The sequence below is a fragment of the Etheostoma cragini genome, chromosome 1 (genome assembly GCF_013103735.1).
Source record: "Etheostoma cragini isolate CJK2018 chromosome 1, CSU_Ecrag_1.0, whole genome shotgun sequence".
In the NCBI taxonomy this organism is placed as follows: Eukaryota; Metazoa; Chordata; class Actinopteri; order Perciformes; family Percidae; genus Etheostoma; species Etheostoma cragini.
This window is the reverse complement of record NC_048407.1, coordinates 15,544,925-15,572,473: the sequence shown is the minus strand read 5'-3', so window position 1 is coordinate 15,572,473 and position 27,549 is coordinate 15,544,925. Positions and strand designations below refer to the sequence as shown.

The window sequence follows — 27,549 nt, the reverse complement described above, 5'->3', positions numbered from 1 at the left end:
ATAAGTCAATAAAATGGGTATAAAAAGATGATTTAAATATGTAAATCCAATGAACAATTTTAAAATCATTCAGTTCGTGAGATGTGTCAGTGAGTCCAGGACTTTAGGAAGGTGGCATGGGAATTAGGGGAAGGGATGAGTAGTCCTAAATAAACTACAAGGTTGACCAGTCTATTTTCAACCTCTTTCTAAAAAAATGTTTGTATCTCAGTGAAGACAGCTGGCACAAGCAGACAATGTGGAATATTTAGCATAATGGGAAGTAGTTATATAACTTGTCAAATTCTCAGCACCCTCAAGAAGTTAATTCATACTGAATGAGGTGTTTACTCTATTCAGCAAGTGCTTTATTGTAAGAACCACAGACTACTGTGGCCTTCAGCCAAAGCCAAGATTAAGAGATGATACTACTCACTGGGTTATTTACTCAGGTTTGGTAAAGCTAACCTGATAGCGCCAGCTCTCTCTCAACTGTCTCTCCAAAAGCCTCACATGGCAGAGCATTAGCTACAACATGTTTATTAAATCTGAACACAACTTCTACTGCATAACAGCAAAGCACTGTGCATTTAAGTTGTTTTTTATATTGAGAGAACACAACTCCCTATAGCTAATCCCATGTTTCTATTGTCTGTTCAGTGCGTAGCAACTGTAACTAGGCATGGCAGGTCTTTCAAGCTTTGGATTTTTCACAAGTTGTGTGGTTGGGGCTTTGGAAAGAGTGATATTTGGCATCTTAAGTTTGTAGCAAAAGTGTATGAATGGTGTGTGCTTGTCTGCGCAGACATGAACTGCAAACATTAGCTTGCCGTCTGGGTTTGTGGTAAATTCTTGGGTTTTCTCCGGGGTTTTTTTAATGGTCCTATCGTTGAACAGAGGGTGTGGCTAACAACGATGACGTGCAGACCGAATGTGAGAGTTGTAGCTGCACTAATGGTGTCAGAGAAAGATGTGAGCAAATCCAATAACTCCGTTGTGGCAACGCTGCCGAATATCCAGAAGTTAAAGCCCAAGCAAGAAGAATTTTTGCTGAGTTTATTTGGTTGCCATGGTGATGTAGCCTTCCGAGCAGGAAAATCTGCTGCGATTTTCCTGCTCGCAAACCTTAGAGTTGGTTAAGGCTAACATTATGAGGCTAACGCTAGCAATGCTAATGCTATATATAAGCCTTGTCGGTGTCCCCTCTTGTTGCACATGCGCATAACATACGTCACAACTAAACATTAGTGATTGGTATTGGCAAATCCAGTGTGGCTCTGGGCAGATGAAATACTTTTAAACTTCAACAGAGTACCCACCTTCAAGTCAAAAAGTCAGCTGCAAACAGAGTCTTCATCAAACTCATTAAGGTAACGTAAAGTTACAACTGCTAAAGTCTGCTAGCAAAATTTGTCATTTCAGCCAATGAAATTGATGTTTGTCAGTTTTCAGAAATGAGAGGCTGCTTTTGTTTATTTATGTATGAGCTCAAGGACCTATTTTTTCAAGAATTTCTAAGAATTTCAATGGTAAAGCGTTCACTGCTACCAATGTAAACTGTAAGTGAAGGCCCTAAGAGCTTGACAAGCACTGAAACAGTAACTAAAGGTGGTTTAGCAAAGCGTGAATTGCAATTAATCTGAAAAAATTCATGTCAACATAATGTTGTATACAACTAAGTGTCGTAAAGCTATAATAATATGCAGTGTATTTCTGCAGTAGATATTCTCTTCCAAATCACTGTTGAAAATGTATTACCAAAATGAGCTATATTGCAACTCTGGGGAACACAGTTACCTATAAGAAGTTGGAGGTTTAGCATAAATACATTGTTACTTATCTGTTGAAAGGGTTGAATGTGAAAAAAGATGTTACTGTTACCACTGGTGAAAATGTGATGAAATACAGATCATAACAGGATGTGTAAATGGTAACATTTATTAATTCCTGCACCGAGTTAACATATGCAGTACTTCTGGCGACGTGTGCAAAATATAGAAGGAGAATATGTGAACAGATAAATGTGATAGACAAGAGCAGGTGTTAAAAGCATGCATTCAGAGATGGTTTGTCTAAGAGAATCTGCTGCAGCAAAGTGTGATATGAAATTCTTCTGTAGTCTCACCCTTGTTGTTATAGACTGGTTATCAAATTAATTTTTGGCAATGTTTATAACCTCTATGTATATATAATGTATGAGTGTGTGTGTGTGTCTTTGTTCAGTGCGTTGTATTATTGACAAAAGTCAGTATTTTTTTAATGTGTCACTGATTTTAATTTAGGCTTCAAAGCTCTTATTTGACCATGAAAAAAGTAGTTTGACACAACAGCCATGACTCAAGATCCACTTTGTAGTTTTTTTGGAAACTTTCAACCTTATCGTCTTCATCAGCAGAAGTCTGTTTAATTTTCATGGAGATGGATCTGTTGACCTGCAAGCTCAGTAGCAGTTCTTATTCTATCCACAGCATTTTTAAGAACTTCTCGACCATGTTGGCTTGAAAATGAGGCATTAAATTCCATCATCAAAGTTAAACAGAACAATCAAGCTCCACTAACTTGCTTTTCTGGAGCTCTTAAGCATAACACACGTTTATAGTTTATCACTACTGAACTCGCATAAGGTTAAATGATCCTAAAAAAGCCAGTAAGTGGACCTTGACTTGATTTTGTTAAATATAACTTCCTTTAATCAAAGCTGCAGTAGGGAAACTTTATGATTTAACAATTATTGACAAGTAATTGGAATAACAGCTGTCTCTGCTAAAAACAATCAGGTTGATATGCCAGAATCTCGCAGAAAGTGGAAGCTGCATTTTCTCTCCTTTTTTTTCTTCTTTTAGAAAAATTAATCTTTTTAACCAAAGAAAAGAGGGAGTAACTTGTGTCAACCACTCCTCTTTAGTTAACTCAAGGGTTTGGAGTGGGAGGTACGCAATTTCTTGTGTTTGTTTTATATTTCTGGAGGATTTTTTCAACCACATTTACTGTGTGGTTCAAAGGGTTTTGCCGGGGCAGATAGCTTCTACAAAGAACAACGATTATTAAAATCATAGGGTTTCTTCTTTAAAGTTGAGGTGAAATATATTCATGTTTGTATACTTTGGCGACTTGGCTGAAATGTCACTAAGATTGAGGCTTTTGGGCTTTGCATTAAATCAAATGTTTTTGAAATATTTGGGTACAAATTGTATGAGACAGATATTTATCAGTCTATGTTTTTCCAAGGCTTGAAGGATTCAGCAGCTGAAATTGGTTCAAGTCCAAAACAATTTACAGAAAAAATTGCAACACTGTTAAAAGCAATGAATTTCACAGAGAATGTTGTGACCCATCAACAATATTCTTTCTTGCCAAAATATATTTTAACACACACACACACAGAATCAACATAGGACACCAGCTGTCTGATTCTAGGTTCTTTGTTTTATCGATGCAGGATTCATTATATATGGATTTTGTTTGAGTATCTGTTTTGAGTTTATCTTTTTAAGTGTACAATTCTTGAAAAGGATCTCACAACATTCTGGGTAAATTAGGCTACATTATGACTGCATGAAAATTGTCTGCATATGCCAAACAACTTTAGCCTGACTGTCTTATGCGGTAAACTGTATGTTATCCTGCTCTCCTGTGAGAAAAGCTTACTACTTGTTAAGGACAAGTAAGTTTGTAATGAATATGTTTTTATCCAACATAATTACACATGGTGCATTCTTCAAATTTTTCATTATAGTATATACTTTCATAAATATCCTACCACTTATTTTATTTGATTAGTTAGGATTTTGCATTTTCCGTCTTTATGATTTTTACTAACTGTATAAAAATGAAAAAGGCGACACAATGTTCTTCTGCACACAGTGAATTGTTATGTTTTTTTCCGCCTGTTTGCTGGTCACAGCTTAAACTTCTTGCTAAGTCCAGATGGAATCAGTCGGGGGTGACCGTTCATGCCAAATATCAAATTCAAAACCCCAAGTCTGTCTTATGAAACAGAAATGAACACAATATGGATAGAAGTGGACAAGAAGCAAATTGGAAAGAAAAACCCCCGGGCAGTCCAATGGTACTTATCTCCTCATGGAATAATGAACAGAAGGGGTTGTGTAATGACAAACTTTTGATGCCACATGAATGTTTGCAATTGCGATGTGTCTGTCTTCTGTACAGAGAAAGGAGCTATTGGAGTCTGCTGTATTCCTGTTCTGTTTTAGCACTTAGTTTTAAGAGCATGTACCAATGAGTTTTTTTTTTAATTCATCTTAAAATGTGTCTTGACTTTAACAAAGTTTTGTTTTCATTGATGGAATTCATTGTATTATTGTAGGTTGTTGTAATTGAAAGTAGTGGCTTCAATTTTAGCATTCTGGGAAATGTATAAAATATTTGCACTTCTGTGTAAAACTCTATTCACTTCTCACTCTGACTATATATATATATATATATATATATATATATATATATATATATATACTGCAAGCATATATATATTACATTTCTGTTTTGGCCCATGGCAGGTGATTGACATCAAAGAGAAGTTGAAGGAATCCAAGAAGTTCTGGTCCAACCTGCCAGATGACATCTGTGCCAAGGGCAAGCTCACAGAGTCTGACGAGGATCAGTGCTGGAACAGCCACACAAAGGCTAGGTGAGGACTTCTGCTACTCTTTATAACCACAGCAAAGTCTCCCCTCTCCACGGTTATCACATTGTGCCTGCCAGGTATTAAAATAACCACACTCTGTTCCCAGATTAAAACTCTCTCTGTTAATACAATAGTTATTGCTTGTGTCGAGAACTTCCATATAAGCTCAGAGGCTCTACTACCCAGAGTACTGTGGAGCTGTGGAACACCCTCTTATCACCATTGCAGCATGTAGAGTGTTGCCGAGCCTAACAGTCTATTGGATAGTGAGTGTTTTCTCTGAACCAGAGACCGTGGCAGAGACAATATATCACCCCATCATTTTGGCACTTTTGTAGTGACAAAATCACTAGATGGTGCAATAAAAGACATGTTAATTTGCTTGTTTGTGCTAGTAACATTTTTAAGCATTGCTCTAAATCTTAAAGGTAAATTGATGTCCCAGAGATGATAAAAACGTCAGTATGTGAGTCGAACCATGTTTGGAGTGTGTTATCTCCTGTTACTTAAACACAAACAATGCATGATTCACTTTGTATGAATCAAATATCAAATTAAATACAAATTAATGGTTAAATTGTGAAATATTAACACTATAACACAATAACCGTAAAAAGATGAAAGCAATTAAATGATACACTCCTTCCTTGTGAGAAATGGTTGTCTTTCTTATTTAGTGCTTTTTTTCATTGCACAGAAGTTAAATTGTTTTTGATTTATTAAGTAAAAAAATTGCCACATTTGTGGGTATGTAAAGTGTTCTCAGTGTGCACTCCCAACATGAAAAATACTGTTAAGTCTGATAACACACTTGTGTTTTGCTTGATTCAAGCAGCAGTTGTCAGAAAGAGTAGCTCTTATGATTCTGTCTAATTTCTTTGTCTACTTTGTGAGTTCTCGGCCTGTTACACCAACATCATGAGATATTCACACACGTTCCACAATTTGTTGAGATTATCCATGTGTGGTATTGTGGAGAAAGCATGATGCAAAGTACTGGTCAAACACATTTCAGTCAGTGAATGAGAGGAACACAATGCCTGCACAAGGGCCAACACTGGCTAATGACAACAAGTGGATCAGATCTGAAATTTGGTTGGATTTTACTGGTGGCAGAGAGAGCCCAACACAGCAATTTATGAAAACCTGTAAATGAAGAGAACATTCTCACCGCTTTGACAACACATATGCTGGAAATAAATAAACATAAACATACACATAACATAACACAAGTGTCCTGAATCAGATTGGCTTTGAATTAAAAATTAGTAGCTTATCACTCAATTTTTCAATTCACATGCATTTTCATCACCTCCATTTTTATCACTTTCCTTTTGTTATTTCTAAACAGTGTTGAGCTCTGTCAGCCACCATACAGTAGATCACCTTTCATTCAGTGTTACTGATACTGCTTGATAGTTTATTTAAATTCTTTGTGAAGACTGTATTCTGTACTCATCATTTCTCACAGTTTTGAAGACAATCAAGCAAATATATATAAAAAAAAACGTTTTAATATATATGCTGTATATATATTTGTGTTGTAGCACACATTACTGTATCTACTAAACCACACATTTTACTAATAATTATTGAACATATTGCCATTAAGTAGTGCTTTCAGAGATACTACATGGAGATATTTGGGCATTTAAGTTTTTACTGTGTCATTAGATATTTCCCTGAGGTGGTGAAGGAGGGTCTAACCAACCAAGTGAACAACCCAGAGGTCGATGTTGATATCACCAGGCCTGACACACTGATACGACAGCAGATCATGGCTCTTCGTGTCATGACTAACAAGCTTAAGAACGCCTACAATGGAAATGACATCTACTTCCAGGACTCAAGTAAGTTCTTCAGTTTCCCGGGTGTTTACAAGTGCAGTGACAAGATGATATTGTAAAACAAAATACAGAGAAATGTTTCTGTTTTAATTTCTGCACTGCATGTTGGTCTTGATGTGTACCACACCCCCCAACCCCCACCCCAACCACACACACACACACACACACACAAATACTCTTGCAGTAATGGAAACTGCACCGAAAAGAGATCCTTGGTGTCATTCATGTAGCAACTCTCATAGCATGCATCAGTGTTGCACTGAGGCAAGACGGACATTATTAGGAGAATAAATAGCTGTAGGTACGGTGAAACAGACAATGATAGACTATGTCTAGGAAGATACATCTCCAATGTTGGCGTGACAGAAACCATTTATTCTTTTAGATCATGTGGATCCCCACTGCCACTAAATTGTGTACTTCAACTCAATTTTTATTGCTGTCATGTTTGTTTTTTGTTTGTTACTCTAGGTTAGTTGTCTTCTTCAACACCAGAGACCCAGTACTGCAACAACTACACTAAATGTGTTGCTCAGGCTACAATAAAAAAAAACTATGCCATACCACTGAACTATGCTTTGTTAGCGAAAAACTAACATCTTGTACACTACTATTCATAACTGCTGTTTTGTGGCCCATTTTCAATCATTCAAAAGCTATTTGCACTGAGAAAAAGTTGCTGTATTACTTTATTTCAACCAAATAAGGCTTAACAAAAATAGAATACCAAAACACAGAAGTAGATAAATGAAACAAATACTTTACTTCCTTGTTAAAAGAGTATTAAAAGAACAAAAAATAGCCAAAGAAAAAATTATGATAAACCTGTTTCAAATAGTTTGCTTTTGAGCTATTCACCTTACAAATAGTTCTAAACTAAGTAACACAGGTTGAAGCAACAACAGACTAACTACCTACCTATCTACCTACTACTGAGTTAAAGACAGTCAGAATAAAAGCCAAACCTAACTTATTAACAATTCAAATCAACATTTTTTACCAGATTGCAGCATCACATGCACTACCAGGATGCGTGGGTGCCACTTTTTGGTGTGACCTGGGCTTTCTCACTTCCCCTTTGCCATGGACCAAACCAATAGCTCCTTGTAACAATTTAAGTTGTATGTCAATTTTAATTTGTGTGATTTTGTGGCTGCAGGTGACGAGGGCAGTACTTCTGGCAGTGGGAGTGGCTGCTCTGACGGCTGCACAACAGAGTTTGTTTTTGTTGGAACAGAGGCTCCTGTGATCGGAGCCGACAGAAGCAATGAACGTGCAGCAGCGGCAGCTGCAGGCAAGTCATTTTCCCGCGGACCCTCCCTAGTGCTGGTGGTGGCCGCCCTCGCACTACCCCTCTGGGTAATACAGACTAAATGGAGATAATACACGAGTGTGGCCTGATCACGGACTTTTTTACTGTTACGTACAGTACAGTATGTGTAACAGCAAGTTCTACTGCTGTTCCCTCACTGGACACTGGAAACCTGTCGAGAATGGCTTACAGTGTTGTATGGTAGGACTGGAAGTGATTGCAGTGCCGCATCCTGCTCGTCCCCCAAATAATGCTCGGTGCCATCACTGAACCAGCTTTCTCTAAAAAAAAGAAAACAACATGTGGTATTTTTTCTCATTATGCTAAAGTTGGTTTAAAAAATCTAGTAAATTATCGGATCAGATTTTTCAGATAAAATGGAATTTATTTTTATTTTACTTTGTATGATGAAATTGTGAAAACGAGACAATGCCCATTTTGTCTTATTAGTCTTTTCCCCCCCCAGATAAAAGGAGAAAGTTCTACTGTGTGCATGCATGGAAATGATGTTTACTGACAAAAACATGTTTTAGTTTTTTTTTTTATGCAGGCTACACAGTTTTGGATTGGTTGGTACAGCATTGTACAGTGCTAGCAGTTTGGTCATATCATTATGGCTTCAGGAAGCAGCCGTTCTTACAGCCACTTTATAGTTGCACATTTGATTATCTCTAAGAAATTGCTAATGTACTGCACTACTTTGCACAGATTATTTTTGTCGGCTTCATAAGTTTATAAAGCTACAGGAAACATCCACCCCATAGAGACAGAATATCTATATTTTCAGATCATTTAACTGATTGTATTATACTTATAAACGGTTGCAGTATGTATTTCACTGGAAGGTACTGTCATGTTATCTTGCTGGTTTAGTTAATGGCTACATTTTTATAAATGTTGTTGTTTTTACAAAACATTTGATCACCTCTGAAAATTAAAAAACAGGAATTTTTGCAACAACACTAAGCCATTATACTACAATTGCCTGCTATCTATATTTAGTTACCTGATTAACATTCTTCTTTTGGGGTACTTAACATGTACTGAAACAGTTTATTAGGACTCAGAGTGTATTAGTGATATTAGGTATATGTTAATGACATTTTATGTATTTTCTTTGCTTCCATGCTTTAATTATTTATGATTTTTGTTGAATGTTTGTATTACTTGTTTATGTTGAATGTATGGAAGGTTACACATTACCCTACACCTGGAAGCTCAGCCCGCTTACAGGCTTTGCAAGTTCACCCATTCACATCTCATGGAGCACTATGCTGGAATTTGCGTGGTGTTGTTTGGCCAATCATGACAAACCAACCACCCCTACAGGATAAAGGTTATCCAAGGCCCATGCTGACCTAAAAGATATGTACAAAGTCAGCAACGAAAACAGGGTGCCAAGGTTTGTGGGCTCTGACTGCACTCTTTGAACTAGGGTTACTATACATAACCTTAATTCTTTCTCCCAACCGTCTTCGACCTCTAACAGGCTCTGGAGGGAGCAAAGACAATAGTTTGCACGCCACCAAAACAACTCAACGGCTGTGACCTCTGCTCACACAGAAAAATTAGGTTCCAGAAATGTTGCAGGCATACAAGCAAACTAACAAAGGGATACATGTTAAATGTTCCTAAAAAGTGAACATTTGCGGCAGCCGCCATTGTGCTAGAGTGTGCCTGGAGGATCCAATCCCATTAACTCAGAAGCACCTGAAATGCTTTTACATAGCCAATAAGTAAGTCTCTTGACTCAACAGGGGCATTCCCTAAACCTATTGCTGGGACAAATTAACAGCTGCTGTGAGCATCACGGGACACAAGAGTGCAAATAGCATCAAGCTGCAACTGTCAAGACCTGGAAAATTGCTTATGTCCTAGGCACAAATTACAGGTGTGGATGAAATGCAGTGTTTCTTTGGTCTCCTCACAGGGTCAAATGACAAAAGTAGACTGATACCCACATTTGCCAAAGTATGCAGCAACATGGTTCTTTTCACAGACAGGAACTTAAAAGAGAATTCCGTTCGATTCCAACACAGTCTGTTGTTTATAAATTTGGAGTGCTGTCAGTAGCAAGAAAAACGAAAACAATCGGTGCTACCTATACCGTGTTATCCTCCTGCTAGATTTAGCACCCAACAGGCTTGAACAGGGCAAGTTTTAAACGTGTTTCTAGCCTCTTAACTTGTTGAAAATGTCATTAAAAGTGCCTACCCATGTGCACTGATTCCTTCCGAGTGAACACAGTGAATCTAACTGCTGCAGATGTGACAGAAATGCATTAAGGTTTTGCTAATTCAGCAGTGTTTAGTTCTTGTGGTGATACTGCAAGGTGTGCTTTGAGACCGTCTACAAACTGCGACACCAAAAAAAGAGATGCAAACATATTTTTTAAAATAAGATTATGCTTTTTTTTTTAAGTAAGTGCTGTAATACAACGGTCAAGAGAAAAGTTGTAATTGAGGTAAGTTTGGAGACAATACCTTATTTAATCATTAAATTGATAGCCTACATATTTTTGTTTTATCTCTTTTCTGTGTTGTAGTTTGTACACTGTCCCTAAGCTCTGCCGTCTCAACACTGGAACTAAACAGTGTGTTCATTTGGAAGGAATCATTTCACATGGCTAGGCACTTTTGATGACATTGTGAACATGTTAAGAGGCTAAAAACACATTTAAACTTGCCCTGTTTAAGCCTGTTGGGTGCTAACTATAGCAGGAGGATAACACAGTGTAGACAGCACCAATTGGTTTTGTTTTCTCTCTACTGACAGCACCCCAAATTTACAAACAACAGAGCTACGTGTTGCAGTCGAACGGAATTTTCTTTTAAGCAAGATCTCCCCTCAGTGGGCTCATATGACTCACACAAGATACCCCAATCACCACAGGAAGCTTCCACTGCAGAACAGATGGGAAAACATTTTATTTTTGACCCCTCACTCCTTGCAAAAACTGCTTCAGGAGAAGGTGACTGAACAGCAGCCTCCCTCTAAGACCTGCATGAAAATTAAATCAGTGGTGCGTAAACTTTTATTGTGAAAGGCGACATGCCTCTATACATCCAAAGCCTGAGAAAAGACAACACTAAACTGATTGACATAAGGTCCTCTATAATGTTTGTACTGTGCATTAAAAAACCTGAGTGAAAATGCGGCAAATACTAAAAAAAATAATTAAAAACCCAAATTAAAAATGTGAAATATTGCAAAAAAGTGTTTACTCTGGGCTGACTGAGAGAGCCTGTTAAGCTCCCAAAAGGTCAAAGTCTGTATGAGACAGAAGCAGGGATGCAATGTAAACTAAACACATTCAGTAAACACAATTTACCAACCTCTCAAAATCTGAAATAGTGTTAACATAAAAGTGACATGGGTTACACTCTACCACACGTTTGTGTTGGATGTTTTGGATATCTCACATCTCCTCTGCCGGATCATATTTACATGAGCACAGCCCACAAGCGCACCACCCATCTTTGTTAGGTAGAAGTAAAAGCAAACAGATCCCCATCTCAACTTAGTGGGGCAGACAGATGAGAGGTAGTTAGACAGGATGGACATCCAGCAGTAACTATTTATTATGTCATGAATATTGAATGAAGGAACTCGCTGCCAGGCCTGATGTGCAGCAACAGGATTTAACCACCCAGGAGTGCAGTCTAGATAGCAGATAATTGCAATGAAGGAACTTCCATGTAAAAATCATGTTCTGTTAAAGTGGGCCGTTGATGCTATCTTTAATTGATTTTTAGAAATGAACAGAAATATATGTTTTGACAGCACTTTTATTTTGATGTTAAGTGTCATATTGTTCCATAAAACTAAATTAAATCATGCAGTAACAGCGTTGCATTCAGATGATCTTTGTCCTTTGGTGATTTTACAATTGATAAATTGCAAGTTTGTGGGTTAAATATTGCTGCAGTCAAACCCAGCCATATAAATTCACTTTTCAAGTATTAAACAACATTGTGGAGGCAGATATTTCTGAGTCAGAGTCAGAAGTGAGCCATGAACTTATGAATTTTTTTGAAAGTTTGAAAACTCAGCAAGCATCTGCAGCCACACAAAGGTCGAATGAACCAGTAGCTGTGATTGCAACAACAAGAAGTTTTGTAGTTAGGGTGAAGCAGGGCTTCGGGTCGTGTTCTGAAACACAGTAAATCAAGAGAAGATGTTTCAGAAGTAGGCTCAATTCTTCCAAAGAGCTTGATTTGGTTCTAAGAGTCTTCTCTCGTTCTGATGAGAAGAATATTTTTCATTTTCCACTGCCTTGTGTATTCCTCTCTCTCCTGACAAGCTACCTTACCCTGGTCAGACAATATCACTGTTTGTGCTTTGCTAAATTTGTCTGTGATCCTTTTCTTTTTTTGTCTTGTTTAATCTCTTTGGCATTTGAAAAAGTGAAAAAAAATGGTTAAAATCGTGGTCGGCTGAGGTTTTTTACAGAATGTTTAGAAAATGTGTTATGCAAGGTCTTCTCCATTTTGGTGTGAAATTGTTTGCGGCACTTTTGCTAAAACATATGCTGTGAATGTGGTACTGTTGTGATTTGCAAAATCAGATAACTAAGGAGCACATTAAGATTTTTGGAGCTGTCAGTGCACGCTGTTTGAAGTGTTTTGGGGGAACTGAAGTTGATGGTTGTACAAGCAGACATGCCTTACCATTTTTAAAAGACTAAAATGGATTGCTTATTCGGCTTTTGTTACACATTCTTGTATACAGAAAATAATACCAAGGTAATAATAAACGTTTTTATTAAAAAATGTCTTTGTTTACTGTAGTTTTCTCTGTTGTGTCTCCATTTATCATTGCTGTCCTGTGGAAACCTAAGAAAAATGGTAAGAAGGCAACCATAAGTAGATGGTAAATAGATTGGTTAATTACAGTTAATTAATCTTGTCATTGTCATTGTCAATGCCATTTAACTGTTAGCAAACAGTAATTTTACTGTTCACAAACAATGAAATTATAATTAATATTGTTTACTAATTATTAGTGCTGTAAATTAACAGTTTATTGTTACACACATTATATCCCGATATTAGATATCGGGCAATGATTAAAAAATGTTTGTAAACCTTTAAGGAACCATTTTTAAAACATGTAAAAACATTACATTGATAGATGGACCAGATTAACCAGAGGGACCAGACCTAACACGCTGTTAAGGGTTACTAGTTGGTAGTTAAACTGTCTAGAAACTATCTGGATGGTTATTATAAAGTTGCAACAGATGATTACAATACCTCGTTAAATAGTTACTCTGTAAACTATCTATAAACTATATCATCTATATTATCTGGATGGCTATTGAAAAGTTGTGAGTGATGTTTTGTCATAGCTTGGCTAAGCAGTATATGTATGTATATGTGTGTATACAGACTACATAATATACATATGCCAATGTATATTTTATGAATATTGATATGTACAAATATAAATGTATATACAGTATGTATACATATGTATATATGTATATATACACATATAGATAATTCTTTCTACACAATTTAATAAAGGTAAAAAAAATTATCATTACCCAATACTTAATACAGTATGTGAGGGATAGAATTTGTTATACTAATAATAAATACAATAAACTGTTAATTTACAGCACAGCTAATAATTTGTAAACGTCATTAATGATAATTTAATTGTTTGGTAAAAGTAAAATAACTGCTAACAATTAACTAAAGATTAATTAACTATCCATTAAGCATCTAAATTAACTAATGATGGGTATTATAAAGTGTTACCAGAAAAACAACTCTGTTCACTTATTTTTATAATGTCTTTCAAAGTTTGGACCTAACGTCTGAGGAGGGTTTAAAGAAAGCAGGGAAGACAAATTGGATGTAAATACATCAACTAATGTCCGGAAAAATAGCTCGGAACTTATTTGCAACAGTTCTTTTAAAATGCCAAGCACAACCTCTTCAAAGTTTTACCAAGATTAAAATAATCCAAATGAACCTCTACCTTGAACATAGCACACTCTGCCCAAAAACTACAAAGTGTCCAGATAACAATCTACAAATTGTTTTGAATAAACTACAGCAGTTAGAACCAGAACCAGCTTGTACAATATTAAGTGGTTCCAAAAACATAACTTACATAACACTACATGACTTATCAACTATAACAAAAATCAGTGTCTTTCATTTTTAGTCTGTGGGGAAAAAGCTGGGGTGTCTTAAGTGAAACAGCAGCATACATAAACAACCAGTACTGACAACTGGATACAATCCATCAAGTGCTCCTAAAATTAAACCACAAAATAAGTTATTTGTCCACGCAACAAGACATAAAATGTTTTCTGATCTACACTCGGCCAGACGACATCATCATTTGTTCAGTTTTATCATGTAACAGCATAGGGTTAGGGTTTGGGTAGGTGTAGCTGCAAAAATTACATAAACTTTTTTTTAATTAAACATTAAGGTTTGTCGCAGCTGTAATTTACTACAGCAGCTGAAGGTGTTTATGACTTTCTGTCTTTTGAGGACAGTTTAAAAAAATCAGACATGCTTTGAAAGAGAAACTTTGAGAATTTAGTATTCTCTCTCACCTGGGAAGAAACTACAAACTTTCCCTAAATAGGTTGTAAGATGTGTTAAACTTTGACTGTGCATGTCAACAAGTATCAATGTTAAACATGTCTAATATTGACATACTTCACAATCACAACAATAAAAACATTTCAACGCATGATAGGAAAAAACAACGCTCGATTATTATATTCAATGGAAAAGAAAAAAAAATTCAATTCACCTTGGAAGTTATTGAGAACGGCTGAGTGACAGAGGTGAGACTAGTTCCATTTGGAGTGGGGAGTTTGCACGTTCTCCCCCGTGTTCCCGTGGGTTCCCCTGGGTGCTCTGGTTTCTTCCTACCACCAACTCTTTTCATGTAGGCTGTGTAACAATAGATAATACATTTTAAAAAAACAGACAACTTGAAGAATAACACCACATTTCATATTTCTTCTCTCCACATATAACAGTATTATAGTGGAGGTTCCGCTTTAGATGCTAATGCACTTTAGAGAGCAATATGAGACACTGAGCGGATACAGTTCCAGGCTAAATGACAGACTGCTGCTAATGAAATGAATCACTTTCATAAATATATTATATATACAGTATATATATATATATATATATATATAAAAACACGTATATATTATTGCATAAAAACTGATGCAATCTAACGAACCCTTACAAAAACAGCCTAATTCATGTCTCGTTTTTTAGCTAGTTTGCATAATCTCATTAGAAATTCTTCATATGCCAACATTAATGTTCAGCTAATTTGAGTTTACACTTTGTCCCCACTTTATATTCAAAACTACTGTCTGTTAATACAAATATGGTTGTCAATTGTATGAAATCTCTATTTTATATTGGCGCTTATTTGTCCATCGTTTGTTACAGTATTTGCAGGGGATAACAGGACCTGGGTTCTAGAAATGTATTAACATGCATATGAAGATATACAGTGGCTTGCAAAAGTGTAATACCCCTTTAACCTTTCCAAATCACGTTACAACCACAAAGTTAAATGTATTTTATTGGAATTGAAACACTTAAGTTTGTGGTGCAAAAGTATTCAGCCCCCTTTCCTCTGATACCCCTAAATAAAATGCAGTGCAAATCCAGTGAAACCAATTGCCTTTAGAAGTCACCTCACTGTGTGAAGACGGATTTAGCAGTAATAACAGTGTTGTTGTTTGATTATTCTGTATTACTTTGGTCACACACTACTTCAGCATACTTTTAGCTACAAAAAACATTCAAATATGAAAATGTTATGGGATCTCATTTAGAAACATGGCGTACACACATAACAGGGCTGAAAATGTGCTTATGCCACTTCCCACTTAAAGTATAAAAACATTTATACTAAATATTACATTGAAAGTCAATGGAACTATCTTCAAATGCTATTCAGGCTTCATCCACTTCAACATGCTACTGCCTACAGGCGTTATTCAAACTTTCAACATGCAACACCATGATTTTCTTGACATGCCATACAATTATTTTTTCATGGCTTTTTCGACATACTGGTTGAGGACTTTTTTCAACATACTACACTATTTTTCTTTTTTTTTTTTGACCTATCATATTGTGACATTTTACAACAAACTATGCTATGACATGGTATGACGTTTTGGACATGAATCAAAATGCTACCTAGGAATAGCTCACCATGATGCGCTGCTGACTCAACTGATAATTCAGACGTTCTAAGGTTAAAGGATCAAACCCTACTACTGTCTTGAGAGTTTTTTATTTCATGTCTTAAGTCCACCCCTTTAAATGTCCTGTAAATATTAAGGTTCAACACTGAAAGTGAAGTAGTCAAATACACATCAAGAATATGTTAAGTCTGTCAGATCAGATTGGTAAGTGTGATATAATGCTGCAGTAAAACAAATTGGTTAAAATGAAGTGACTGACTTTTCATGACTGTTTTCAACATTCTATACTGCTATGACTTTTTCAACATCTTAAACTGACTTCTTAATAGCTGTTTTTGACATACTATGCTATGACTTTTTATCACTTTTTTCGACATACTATACTGACTTTTTTCAACATTCTATACTATGACTTTTTATCACTTTTTTCAACGTAGTATACTAAGACAATTGTATGACTTTTTTCGACATACCCTGCTGTGACTTTTTAATTACTTTTTTCAAAATGCTATACAACTTTTGCAACATACAATTCTGGGAATTTTTATGGTTTGTTGTGACATACTACACTGTGACTTTTTCATGACTTTTTTCATATGCTGTACTGTGACTTTTTCCAACTTACCACACTATGGCTTTTTTCAACATGATGAGTTTTTTTGACATACTAAACTCTGCCTTTTTGTGACTTTCCTGTCTAAGAATAACTCACCAAGATGAGATATTGACTCGAGCCTGTAACATAGTAAAGAGTGGAGGTTGAGTGTTCAAACCCTTCATATGGCATTTAAAGTGCTCATGTTGACATTTAGTGGCCTGGGTCGTTCAGTTGGTACAGTGCCAACCACATGAAGTGGGATGTTCCTGCACACACAGGTTGCTAGTTCAAGTCTGACCTGTGGCTGTTTCCTTCAAGTTTTTCTTCCCTATTGACAATTTTCAAAATGCTATACTATTTTTTGACATGCTAAACTATAATTTTTTTGACATACTGTACCATATTATGACTTCCTCACTTTTTGCGCAATACTACACTATGACTTTTTTGTCACTTTTATTGAAAAACTATACTATGAATTTTTATTGGCTTTTTTTCAACATACTGTACTAGTATATTTTCAACATACTACACTATGACTTTTTAAGGGACGTTTTAACATTCAATACTGTCTTTTTTGACATAATGTTCATGAATTTTTCAACATACTGTACTATGACTTTTTAGTGACTTTTTTCAACACATCATACTACAACTTTTTAATGACTTTTTTGACATACTATACTATGACTTTCATAAATTCTTTTGAATGACTTTTTTGAATGACTTTTTTGAAATACTATAAAATGATGTTCATGAATTTTTCGACATACTATACTATGCCCTTTTAATTACTTTTTTCAACGTATCACACTATGAATTTTTAAAGACTTTTTACAACATCCTTAACTATGATGTTCATGAATTTTTCGACATACTAAACTATGCCTTTTTAATGACTTTTTTTGACATATAACACCATAACTTTTTAATGACTTTTTTGTCATACTACAGTATGACCTTCGTGAATGTTTTTTTTACATATTATTGTACGCCTTTTTAATGATGTTTTTGACATGCTACACTATGCCTTTTGGATTTTCCAACATACCATACTATGACTTTCAGGAATTTTTTCAACATACTATACTATGACTTTTTTATGACTTTTTTCAATATATCATACTACGACTTTTTAATTACTTTTTCGACACACTATACTATGATTTTCATGAACTTTTTTAAAATATATTTTTATGCCTTTTTAACAATTTTCTTTACACATTCTACACTATAACTTTTTAATAACTTTTTTGAACATACTATACCATGACATTAAATCGTTTTTTTTGGCTTACTGTACTGTTACTTTTCTCGACATACTATACTATGACTTTTATGAATTCTTTTGACATGTTACACTATGACTTTTTTCAACGTACTATACCATGACTTACATGATTTTTTTTGTGATGATGTTATACCATGACTTTTGTTAACACACAATACTATGACCTTTTAATTACTTTTTTCAACATACCATGCTATGACTTTTTAATGACATTTTACAACATACTATACTATGATGTTCGTGAATTTTTCAACATACTGTACTGTGACATTTTAATGACTTTTTTCAACACATCATACTATAACTTTTTAATAACTTTTTTGACATACCATACTATGACTTTCATAAATTCTTTTGACATGTTATACTATGACTTTTTTCAACATACAATACTATTACCTTTTAATGACTTTTGTCACCATATCATACTATGACTTTTAATGACTTTTTTTATTAACTTTTTCGACATACTGTACTATGCCTTTTTAATTGCTTTTTTCAACATATCATACTATGACTTTTTTATGACTTTTTACAACATCCTATACTATGATGTTCATGAATTTTTTTGACATACTACACCATGCTTTTTTAATGACTTTTTTACAACATACTATGCTATTCCTTTTTAATAACTTTTTAAAACATACCATACTATGATGTTCATGAATGTTTTGACACACTACACTACGCCTTTTTAATAACTTTTTTCAACATACTATACTTTGACTTTTGATGACTTTTTACAACACACTATACCATGATGTTCATTAATTTTTCAAAATACTGTGCTATGACTTTTTGATGACTTTTTTCAAAACATCATACTATAACTTTTTAATGTGTTTTTTGACATACTATACTATGATGTTCAGAAATTTTTCGACAAACTATACTATGCCTTTTTAATAATTTTTTTCAACATACTATTCTATGCCTTTTTAATTACTTTTTTCAACAGATCACACTTTGACTTTTTAACGACTTTTTACAACATCCTAAACTATGATATTCATGAATTTTTTGAAATATTTAACTACGCCTTTTTGATGACTTTTTTTTATATACTACATTATGCCTTTTCAATTACTTTTTTGACATACTATGCTATGCCTTTTTATTGACTTTTTACAACATACTATACTCTGATGTTCATGAATTTTTCAACATACTATACTATGACTTTTTAATGACTTTTTTCAACACATAATACAATAACTTTTTAATGACTTTTTTGTCATACTACACTATGATCTTCATGAATTTTTTTTAAATATTATTGCACGCCTTTTTAAGTATGTTTGTGACATGCTACACTATGCCTTTTTGATTTTCAACATAGCATACTATGAATTTCAGGAATTATTTCAACATACTATACTAAGACTTTTTGATGACGTTTTTCAAAATATCATACCACAATGTTCATGAAGTTTTCGACACACTACACTATGCCTTTTTAATTACTTTTTTCAACATACTATATCATGACTTTTGTATGACTTTTTACAACATACTATACTGTGGTGTTCATGAATTTTTTGACATACTATGCCATGCCTTTTTAATTACTTTTTTCGACATACTATACTATTAATTTTTAATTACTTTTTCGACATACTATATTATGATTTTTATGATTTTTTTAAAATATTGCTGCATGCCTTTTTAACAATTTTTTTAAACATTCTATACTATAACTTTTTAATTACTTTTTTCAACATACTATACTATGACATTAAATAGCTTTTTTGGCGTGCTATACTATTACTTTTTGACATACTATACTGTGACTTTCATGAATTCTTTTGACATGTTATACTATGACTTTTTTCAACGTACTTTACCATGACTTTCATGATTTTTTTTGACATGCTATACTATGACTTTTTCAACATGCTACATTATGACTTTAACGAATTTTTTCAACATGCTGTACCATGACTTTTGTATGACTTTTTTTACCCGTAATCTTTCACCAAGATGGGGTGGTGACTAAACTGTTCCCCTTCGAGGGGAACTCGAACTGCGTCGGTTACGACACTATGGGAACGCCTTTAGGCATGACAGGGCTGAATGCGAATGAAAACTACTCCAATCCTATTGGTCCTAGTGAGAAAGGTAGCATGTGACGGCATAACCGTAGGGGCATATATTCACGCCGGCACATAGCTCATTAGCTCTTTCTATGAAGCAAGGCACTCCAGGCGGGGCGAGGGGCGGTGAACCGACGCAGTGTCTCATTCCCCTATCTCGGGGAACAAGGGTTACATGCGTAACCCGAGACGTTTTTTCATACTCTGATGTAAAACACTCAAACCCCACTTCTGTCTTTTAGAGTTTTTCATTGCCTGTCTTCAGTACTGTGAATGACTTTCTTTTTCTCACAATTTCTGTACATTTTGTAAATGTATGATAATTTTCAACTTAATCTACTATGACTATGAATTTTTTGACATGCAATACTATGACTTCAATACTTTTTTCAACATACAATATTGTGACTTTTTAAATGGCTTTATTGATATACTATGTTATGACTGTTTTCAAAGTAATCTCTTTGGTGGCACAGTGGCTCATTGGTTATCAATGGTCCAACCAAACCAGCAAGAGAGCACTAGAGACTTGAGTGTACCCAGTCTAGCCTCATTATTTTGTGTGGACTTTTCATTTTTTTCCAGACTTTCTTTGACGTACTATACTATGACTTGCATATGACTTTTTTGACATAAAGTATACTACCAATATTTTTGAAACACTATACTGTGACTTTTTATGACTTTGTCAACATATTTTAGCATTACTTTTTATCACTTTTTTCAACTAATTATGCAATTACTCTTTTATCACTTTACTGTAATGTGACTTTTTTTGATTTAACATACTATGACTAGTTTTAGCACTTTTGTTGACATACCACACAATGAGATTTTTTGACATCCTATACCATGACTTTTTGTCTATTGTTGACATACTATACTAAGTCTTTATCACTTTTCTACACTTATTTTCAACTGACTTAAATATGACTTTTTGCGACAAACCACACAATTACTTTTTATCACGTTATTGACATAGTATGCTATGACCTTGTTTGATTTACCATACTATGACTATTTTTATCACTTCTTTTCACCATACTATTCTATTAATATTTTTGACACACTATATATTATGACTTTTTAGTGGCTGTTAGTGACATACTATACTATGGCTTTTGTCAACATAATATACTTTTTTTTGACATGCTATTCTATGAATTTTTAATGGCAGCTATTGACATACTGTACTATGACTTTTTTTGACATACTATTCTATGACTTTTTTTATCACTTTATTGACATACTATGCTGTAACTTTTTTCAATTTACCACAATATGACTTTTTTATCACTTTTGTTGACAACACTTTTTAAATACTATGGCATGAGAAATTTCAGAATACTATACTAGGAATATCGCAGTGGTTAGCAATGTTCCAACTACACCACTATGTAAGCAATGGATGCTGTCACCTGTGATTTGATACCAAGTCCAGGCTCAGCCTTTTTGTGTGGAGTTGGCAAAACGTACTATACTATTACTATTTTGGAAATACTATACTATTACTTTTTTGTTTTTATCCCTTTTTCCAACATACTATACTATGTTACCATGTCATTTTAATCACTTTTGACTTTTTAATTGCTTTTTTAACACACTGTTCTTACTTCACTTTTCATCACTTTGTTCAACATACTAAACTATGACTATTTTTGATAAACAATGTAAAGTTATTTTTTTATCACCTTTTTGACACGCTATATTGCCTTTTTAAAAATATCTAATCTATAATAAATGTATGACTTTTTTTTTTTTTACTTTTTGACATACATTCAACATAACATACCATGGCATTTTAATGGATATTTCAACAGAATATGCAGTGAATATTTCTGACATGGAGGAATGTTGGTTTAGTGGTCGGCTCAGGCTTTTTTTGCTGAGTTTTCATGTTCTTACATCACTTTTTTCATCATACTATACAAAGAGCATTTTTGAGATACTATGGCTTTTCACAACAAACTATACTGTGAGTTCTTTTACACACCATATTCTGACTTTTTTTTATCACTTTTTACAACATACTATACTATGACTATTTTGACATTTTTTCAACAAACTATACCATGACTGTTTTATTACTTTTTCATCATACTATACCATGACTTTTTTAATGACGTTTTAGACATTCTGTAGTATTCACTGTTTTTGACATACTTGTGTCTTTTGTCAAAATACTACACTAAGACTTGTTTTATCACTTTTTGACCCGCTATACTTTGACTATTTTTAACTTACTATATTATGACTTTTTATCACTTTATTGACAAATTTTACCAAGACTTATTATCACTATTTAGACAATTAACCTTTATATTATGTCTTTTTTTCAACATGTTATACTATGACTTTTTTTAGTCACCTTTTACAGTATACTATATTATGACTTTTTTGACATGCTATACTGTGACTTTTTATTTTTAAATACTATAGTATGAGAAATTTCAAAATACTATACTAGGACTATCCTGTGACTGTCATGCTTGCTTTGGTGGCATGGTGGCTCAGTGGTTAGCAATGCTTCAACTTCACCACTAAGTAAGCAAAGGCTACTGTGACCTGTGGTTTCGATACCCAGTCCAGGCTTTATGGACTATGACTTTTTAACTGCTTTTTGGACACATTGTTCTTACTTTACTTTTCATCACGTTGTTCAACATACTAAACTATGACTATTTTTGATAGATAAAGTAAAGTGATTTTTTAATCACCTTTTTGACATGCCATACTGCCTTTTTAAATATATATAAGATATAATAAATGTATCATATTTTCATTATACTATACTATGACTGTTTTATTTACTTTTTTGACATCCATTCAACATAAAATACTATGCCATTTTAATGGTTATTTCAAAAGAATTTGCCATTGCAAATTGCTAAATACATCAGAGGTCACACACCTTAGTGTCTTGCTTAGGGACACATTGCTTGAAGTCTCATAGTGGGAATTGAACCCAGAGTCTCCCACACCAAAGCTATGTGTCAATTCCATTGCAGCAATACCACTGCAGAATCCGACACTTGTTTTAATCTCCAGCTGCGCCTTTTTGTGGGGACATATTATATTATATACATATACATACTATAATGTGAATTTTTAATCTCTTTTTTTGACATACAACACTATGACTTTTTCATTGTTTTTTTTGGACATACTATGCTATGACTGTTTTCAACATACTCCTTTTGGTTACATTGTGGCTCAGATGTAACCAGCAAGTACGTACTGGAGACTGTTGCCCCCGGTCCGATACCCAGTCCAGGCTTGGCTTTTTTTTGTGCAGAGTTTACTATTCATACTAAAATAATCTGCTATTTTCCTTTAAATTAAAAGTCAATGAGGCAATCTGTAAATCCTTTTCAGGGTTCTTCCACTTTGAAATGCTACTCTTCCCACAGACTTTAACCTACAGACGTCCATCAAACTTTAAACTATTCGCAAAACCTTCACCTTCAGAAAATTATTCATCTTTTTGATATCTCTTACAGTTTATGTGTTATGACTGTTAAAGTTAATTGCTTCTTCATGCCCTTTGAATGTTTTTAAGGGCTGCATTTTTGTTGCGTTAAGGGCTGTATTTTCGTTGGTGGTTGTAATGTGAAAAATGATAAAAAGAAAAAAGTAAGAAAAAAGTACTGTTGATACTGATGATAATTGTTTTGTGGTTAAAATCCTATCTGGCTTGACCTCTGTGAGTTGATTGTAAAAGCAGTGGCGAGATCTCGGCAAACAAAGCAACACAAAGCAGGGTTCAGTTCACAATGTTCTAAAATGAGACTCACGAGGATATATTTTTGAAAAAAATTGTACATTCATTTAGATGACATGTAGTGAGATAAAAGAGTCAGAATGGTGGGCGGCTGTGGCTCAGTGGTAGAGCGGTTGCCTGCCAATCGGAAGGTTGGTGGTTCAATCCCTGCATTCATTGTCGAAGTGTCCTTGGGCAAGACACTGAACCCCGAGTTGCCCCCGGTGCTGCGCATCGGAGTGTGAATGTGTGTGAATGTTTATCTGATGAGCAGTTGGCACCTTGTACGGCAGCCCTGGCCACAGTGTGTGAATGGTGAATGTTTCCTGTAGATGTAAAAGCCCTTTGAGCAGTTGTTAACACTGGAAAAGTGCTAAATAAATACAGCACGTTTACATTTTCCCAAGGTTTGTTCACACAGATAGGAAGACAGTGTTGCAATTTAGGATACAAATACAAAGGATGAGAACAACTTTCTTCAGAGTTCTCACAGAATGTACTGTGGAATGAAACATTATTTACAACAAGTACTGTCAAGCTTAGTTGAGAATAACCAATACATGCTATGTATAATCTATCTGTCATTACACTTGGATATGCGTCACGTTTGTTTTGAGGAGGCGGAAAAACATTTGGCTGACAGAAGAAATAGACAAAAAAAGCTCACTGCATTGCCACATTCAATTCATCTTAGTAGGTCCCCCAAACATCAATGTATTCATTTTCACATGACAACAGCAATGGGGACAACACGAAATGGCTTCACATCTGAACCAGAATTATTCATTGTAATCTCTCTGTCTGTCTGTAAAATTATTTATGTGCTTCAATTATGGAAAAGCAGTGTGAATGGGCTAAACTCGTGTCAAAATACAAAAAGTTAATGGAGCTGAGATTTTTCTGCAGGATTCACTTAATAATTTTTGGTAGCTCTTGGCACACCCCCTGTATAAAAATAACTAAGGTACAATAGTGTTGGAGAAATACAGTATGCTGCGTTGCAACTGCAATCTGATCTGCTGGCATAGTTGGAATTGATAAATCAACAAATAAACAGTTAAAAACATTTGTTCTGTTTTACTGTCTCACTGCAACAGTCCACATAATTTTCTTTAATTAAAATATACAAATTAGCAGTTGAGTGTCAGACATCAAAGATGAGATCTGTGCAGATCAGGAAATTAGCTCATTTTCTTTTCCAAAAAAATACTTCATAATTGTATCTTTTCCAGCATCTAAAATGTGATGCAATAAAACAATTGGGAAGGGAACTGGTCACAACCTGTAGAAATGAGTGTGACGACAAAGTGCAAGGACAGAGGACCTAGCTTTTTTTTAGTGTCACAATTAATGGAAACAATATTCAAGACTTCAACACTGCCCCTGTGCTCATTGATATCATGGTAGGCTACTTAAAAAACCTTGGCGCCTGATTGCTGCAATTTGTGTAAACAATTTAAACTTCCTTTCTGAATCATGACTAACATAAATCTCAACACACAGACATGATACACATATTTTTTGATTCAGTGTGATTTACATTTTCCGGAGATGTCATTATCTCTGATGCCTATATGCCTAAAAAAGTTTTAAGCAGTATTAAAGCAATTCAGCGAAAGTTTGTATGAACATACTGCTAATAGCTATTTCAGCACACTTTTAAACTTTGTATTGTCTTCCCGTCAATCATGAAAAAAGTCATCGCTTTTTCTGACATTTTTGTCACTTTTTCAATGTTGTGGCATCTTTTTTTGATTTTTTTTCCAAAGTTATTTGATATTTCTAAGGTTGACATTTTCAGCTAATTTCAAAGGCCCATTTCTTGGGATGAAAAAACAAAAAAATGGGCTAAATTTGACCCGACGACAGCACGAGGGTTAATGTTGCCAATTTGCCAAAATGTAAAGAAAACAGTATTCTTGTTGTTGCCTACAAAAAAAGGGGCGGCTGTGGCTCAGTGGTAGAGCGGTTGCCTGCTCTGGATGGATAACTAAGGCACAGGCTAAGTATTGCCAACTGAAATGCTAGTTAACACTAGTATTTAAACCTAAAACAGCTAATGTAAGTCGAAACTGCCGGCAAGCATCAAAATGGCGCCATGGGAGCTACGCGTTGTGGAGAGAAGCTTACCCCCTTGCAGGTAACTCGCTGACTTCAAACATTACACTTGTTGTTTACATCCCCCAAAGCATCATGTGCAATGTAGATTTTAGATCAAAGATGATGACGGGAAAGTGTTGGGGTGGCACCTTTGCCATAATTTTGTGTGAGGGGGGGGCCACAGTTTCAGACAATGGAAACCCCGTTTTAATGTAAAACGTGAGCAGGTTTAGGCCTGATTTAGACCTATATCCTTGCTATTGTGGGGAATGCTTGAAACAATTTAGACAGTTGTGTGGGCAAGTAAAATTTGCCAAAAATACATATTAGGTTAGATGAATCTAGAAAATGTGAGTAAAAACGTTGACAAGTTGATTTGTGACCAGTTGGGGATCAGCTTAGCTTGGCATTAATAATGCATGTAGGGGGTAACAGGTGGACATTTTCCAGGCTAAGAACAGTTTTTTAGTGAGTGTTTAAGGTACTGATTGCAGATCAATATTTGGACAGAGCCAGGCTAGCTATTTCTGGTATTTACTTTAAGCTAAGCTAACTGGCTGCTTGCTGTAGCTTCATAGTGTAAAAGCATAGGAGTGGTAGCCTATCAATCTTCTCATCCAACTCCTGGCGAGAATGTGACTAAGTGTAGGCCCATCTAGAATGACAAACTATTCCTTTAGGACAGCTTACTCTAAGAGTCTGAGGACATTACATTTTATTTGGAGTTTATTGGTTATTGTCTCTTTAAAGAGAGAAATCTGTTGATTGAATTCCACTGTTGTTTTCCCTTCACACATTTAAAAGACCTTTTTATTGCACCTAAACAATCATAGTAGCAGCAATAGTTAATTAATAATGTGGGAGCAAAAAGGTTTTGTAGCATCAGTTGCAAGGCTTGGACACAACAGAAACACTTGTATAATTTAATCTAATACAGTTAAATAGTAATAGTAAAATGAAATGCCTATATGAAATCATAACTGCCTCAAACAGACTTCCTTATACTACAGTTCTAACAATGACGACAATGCCTTTTAATTGTCCTTCACAACTCATAAAACTCTGTTGCATCTGAAAGTAGGGTGGTGACTGTAAATATTAAGGTCTGAGGACATTGTTAATGGATTCTCTGATGACACATTTCATCCACGCACTGATTGTAATTGCTTTTTACATGACAAGTAATAGTGCAAGGGCTTTAGAGACACTGAAGAATCCCTTGAAAATAGAGACCTATGAAATTAAACCTCGGTTTTTCAATTTACACTCCCACAAGAGTTGAGCAATTAAATGGATTTAAACCAGACCGTATAATAAGAAATAAATAGGTTTTAAAGTGAATCTCAAGTATCATATATATTTGATCATCTTTGGCCTGTTTTAAGGCAATTTATGTTTTAACAAAACAACAGACGATGATGTTTTCTACACCCACTCTGTGTGTTAACGCTTTGTCTCAAAACCAAACCTGCAGGTTCCACACACCAACACACTCACCTGGTTCCTCTGATATTGAAATGACCTGGGTTTGCAGTGGGTATTGTCTTAGAAGGGCTCTTAAGATGCCTGCAATTCAGAATATTGGTTGTGATCTGTTTTGTATGAGGATGAAGAGACTTTGTGAATATGTATTTCCTTGTTGCTGCATCGGAAAAAAGGTCCTGTAAATGCCCTAACTACTTTGCAACCATGTTACTTTTGCAAAT

General features: G+C 34.9%; 1 protein-coding gene and 1 long non-coding RNA gene across 3 annotated transcripts in view; both read left to right on the top strand.

Annotated features, from left to right (window-relative positions):
- gpc6a (glypican 6a) overlaps positions 1-9,171 on the top strand; it is a 143,960-nt gene extending 134,789 nt beyond the window's left edge. For both annotated transcript variants that reach the window (XM_034882142.1, XM_034882134.1), the window contains 3 exons: positions 4,500-4,630; positions 6,302-6,477; positions 7,634-9,171. In XM_034882142.1, the coding sequence (XP_034738033.1) occupies positions 4,500-4,630; positions 6,302-6,477; positions 7,634-7,857 (531 nt within the window). In that variant the 3' untranslated portion in view covers positions 7,858-9,171. The remainder of the gene's footprint in view (positions 1-4,499; positions 4,631-6,301; positions 6,478-7,633) is intronic.
- An 11,267-nt stretch (positions 9,172-20,438) lies between these two features.
- On the top strand, positions 20,439-25,891 carry LOC117951030. Its single transcript, XR_004658032.1, has 3 exons — positions 20,439-20,450; positions 24,438-24,440; positions 25,827-25,891. It is a non-coding gene; the product is annotated as an uncharacterized LOC117951030 (long non-coding RNA).
- Positions 25,892-27,549: the final 1,658 nt, after the last annotated feature.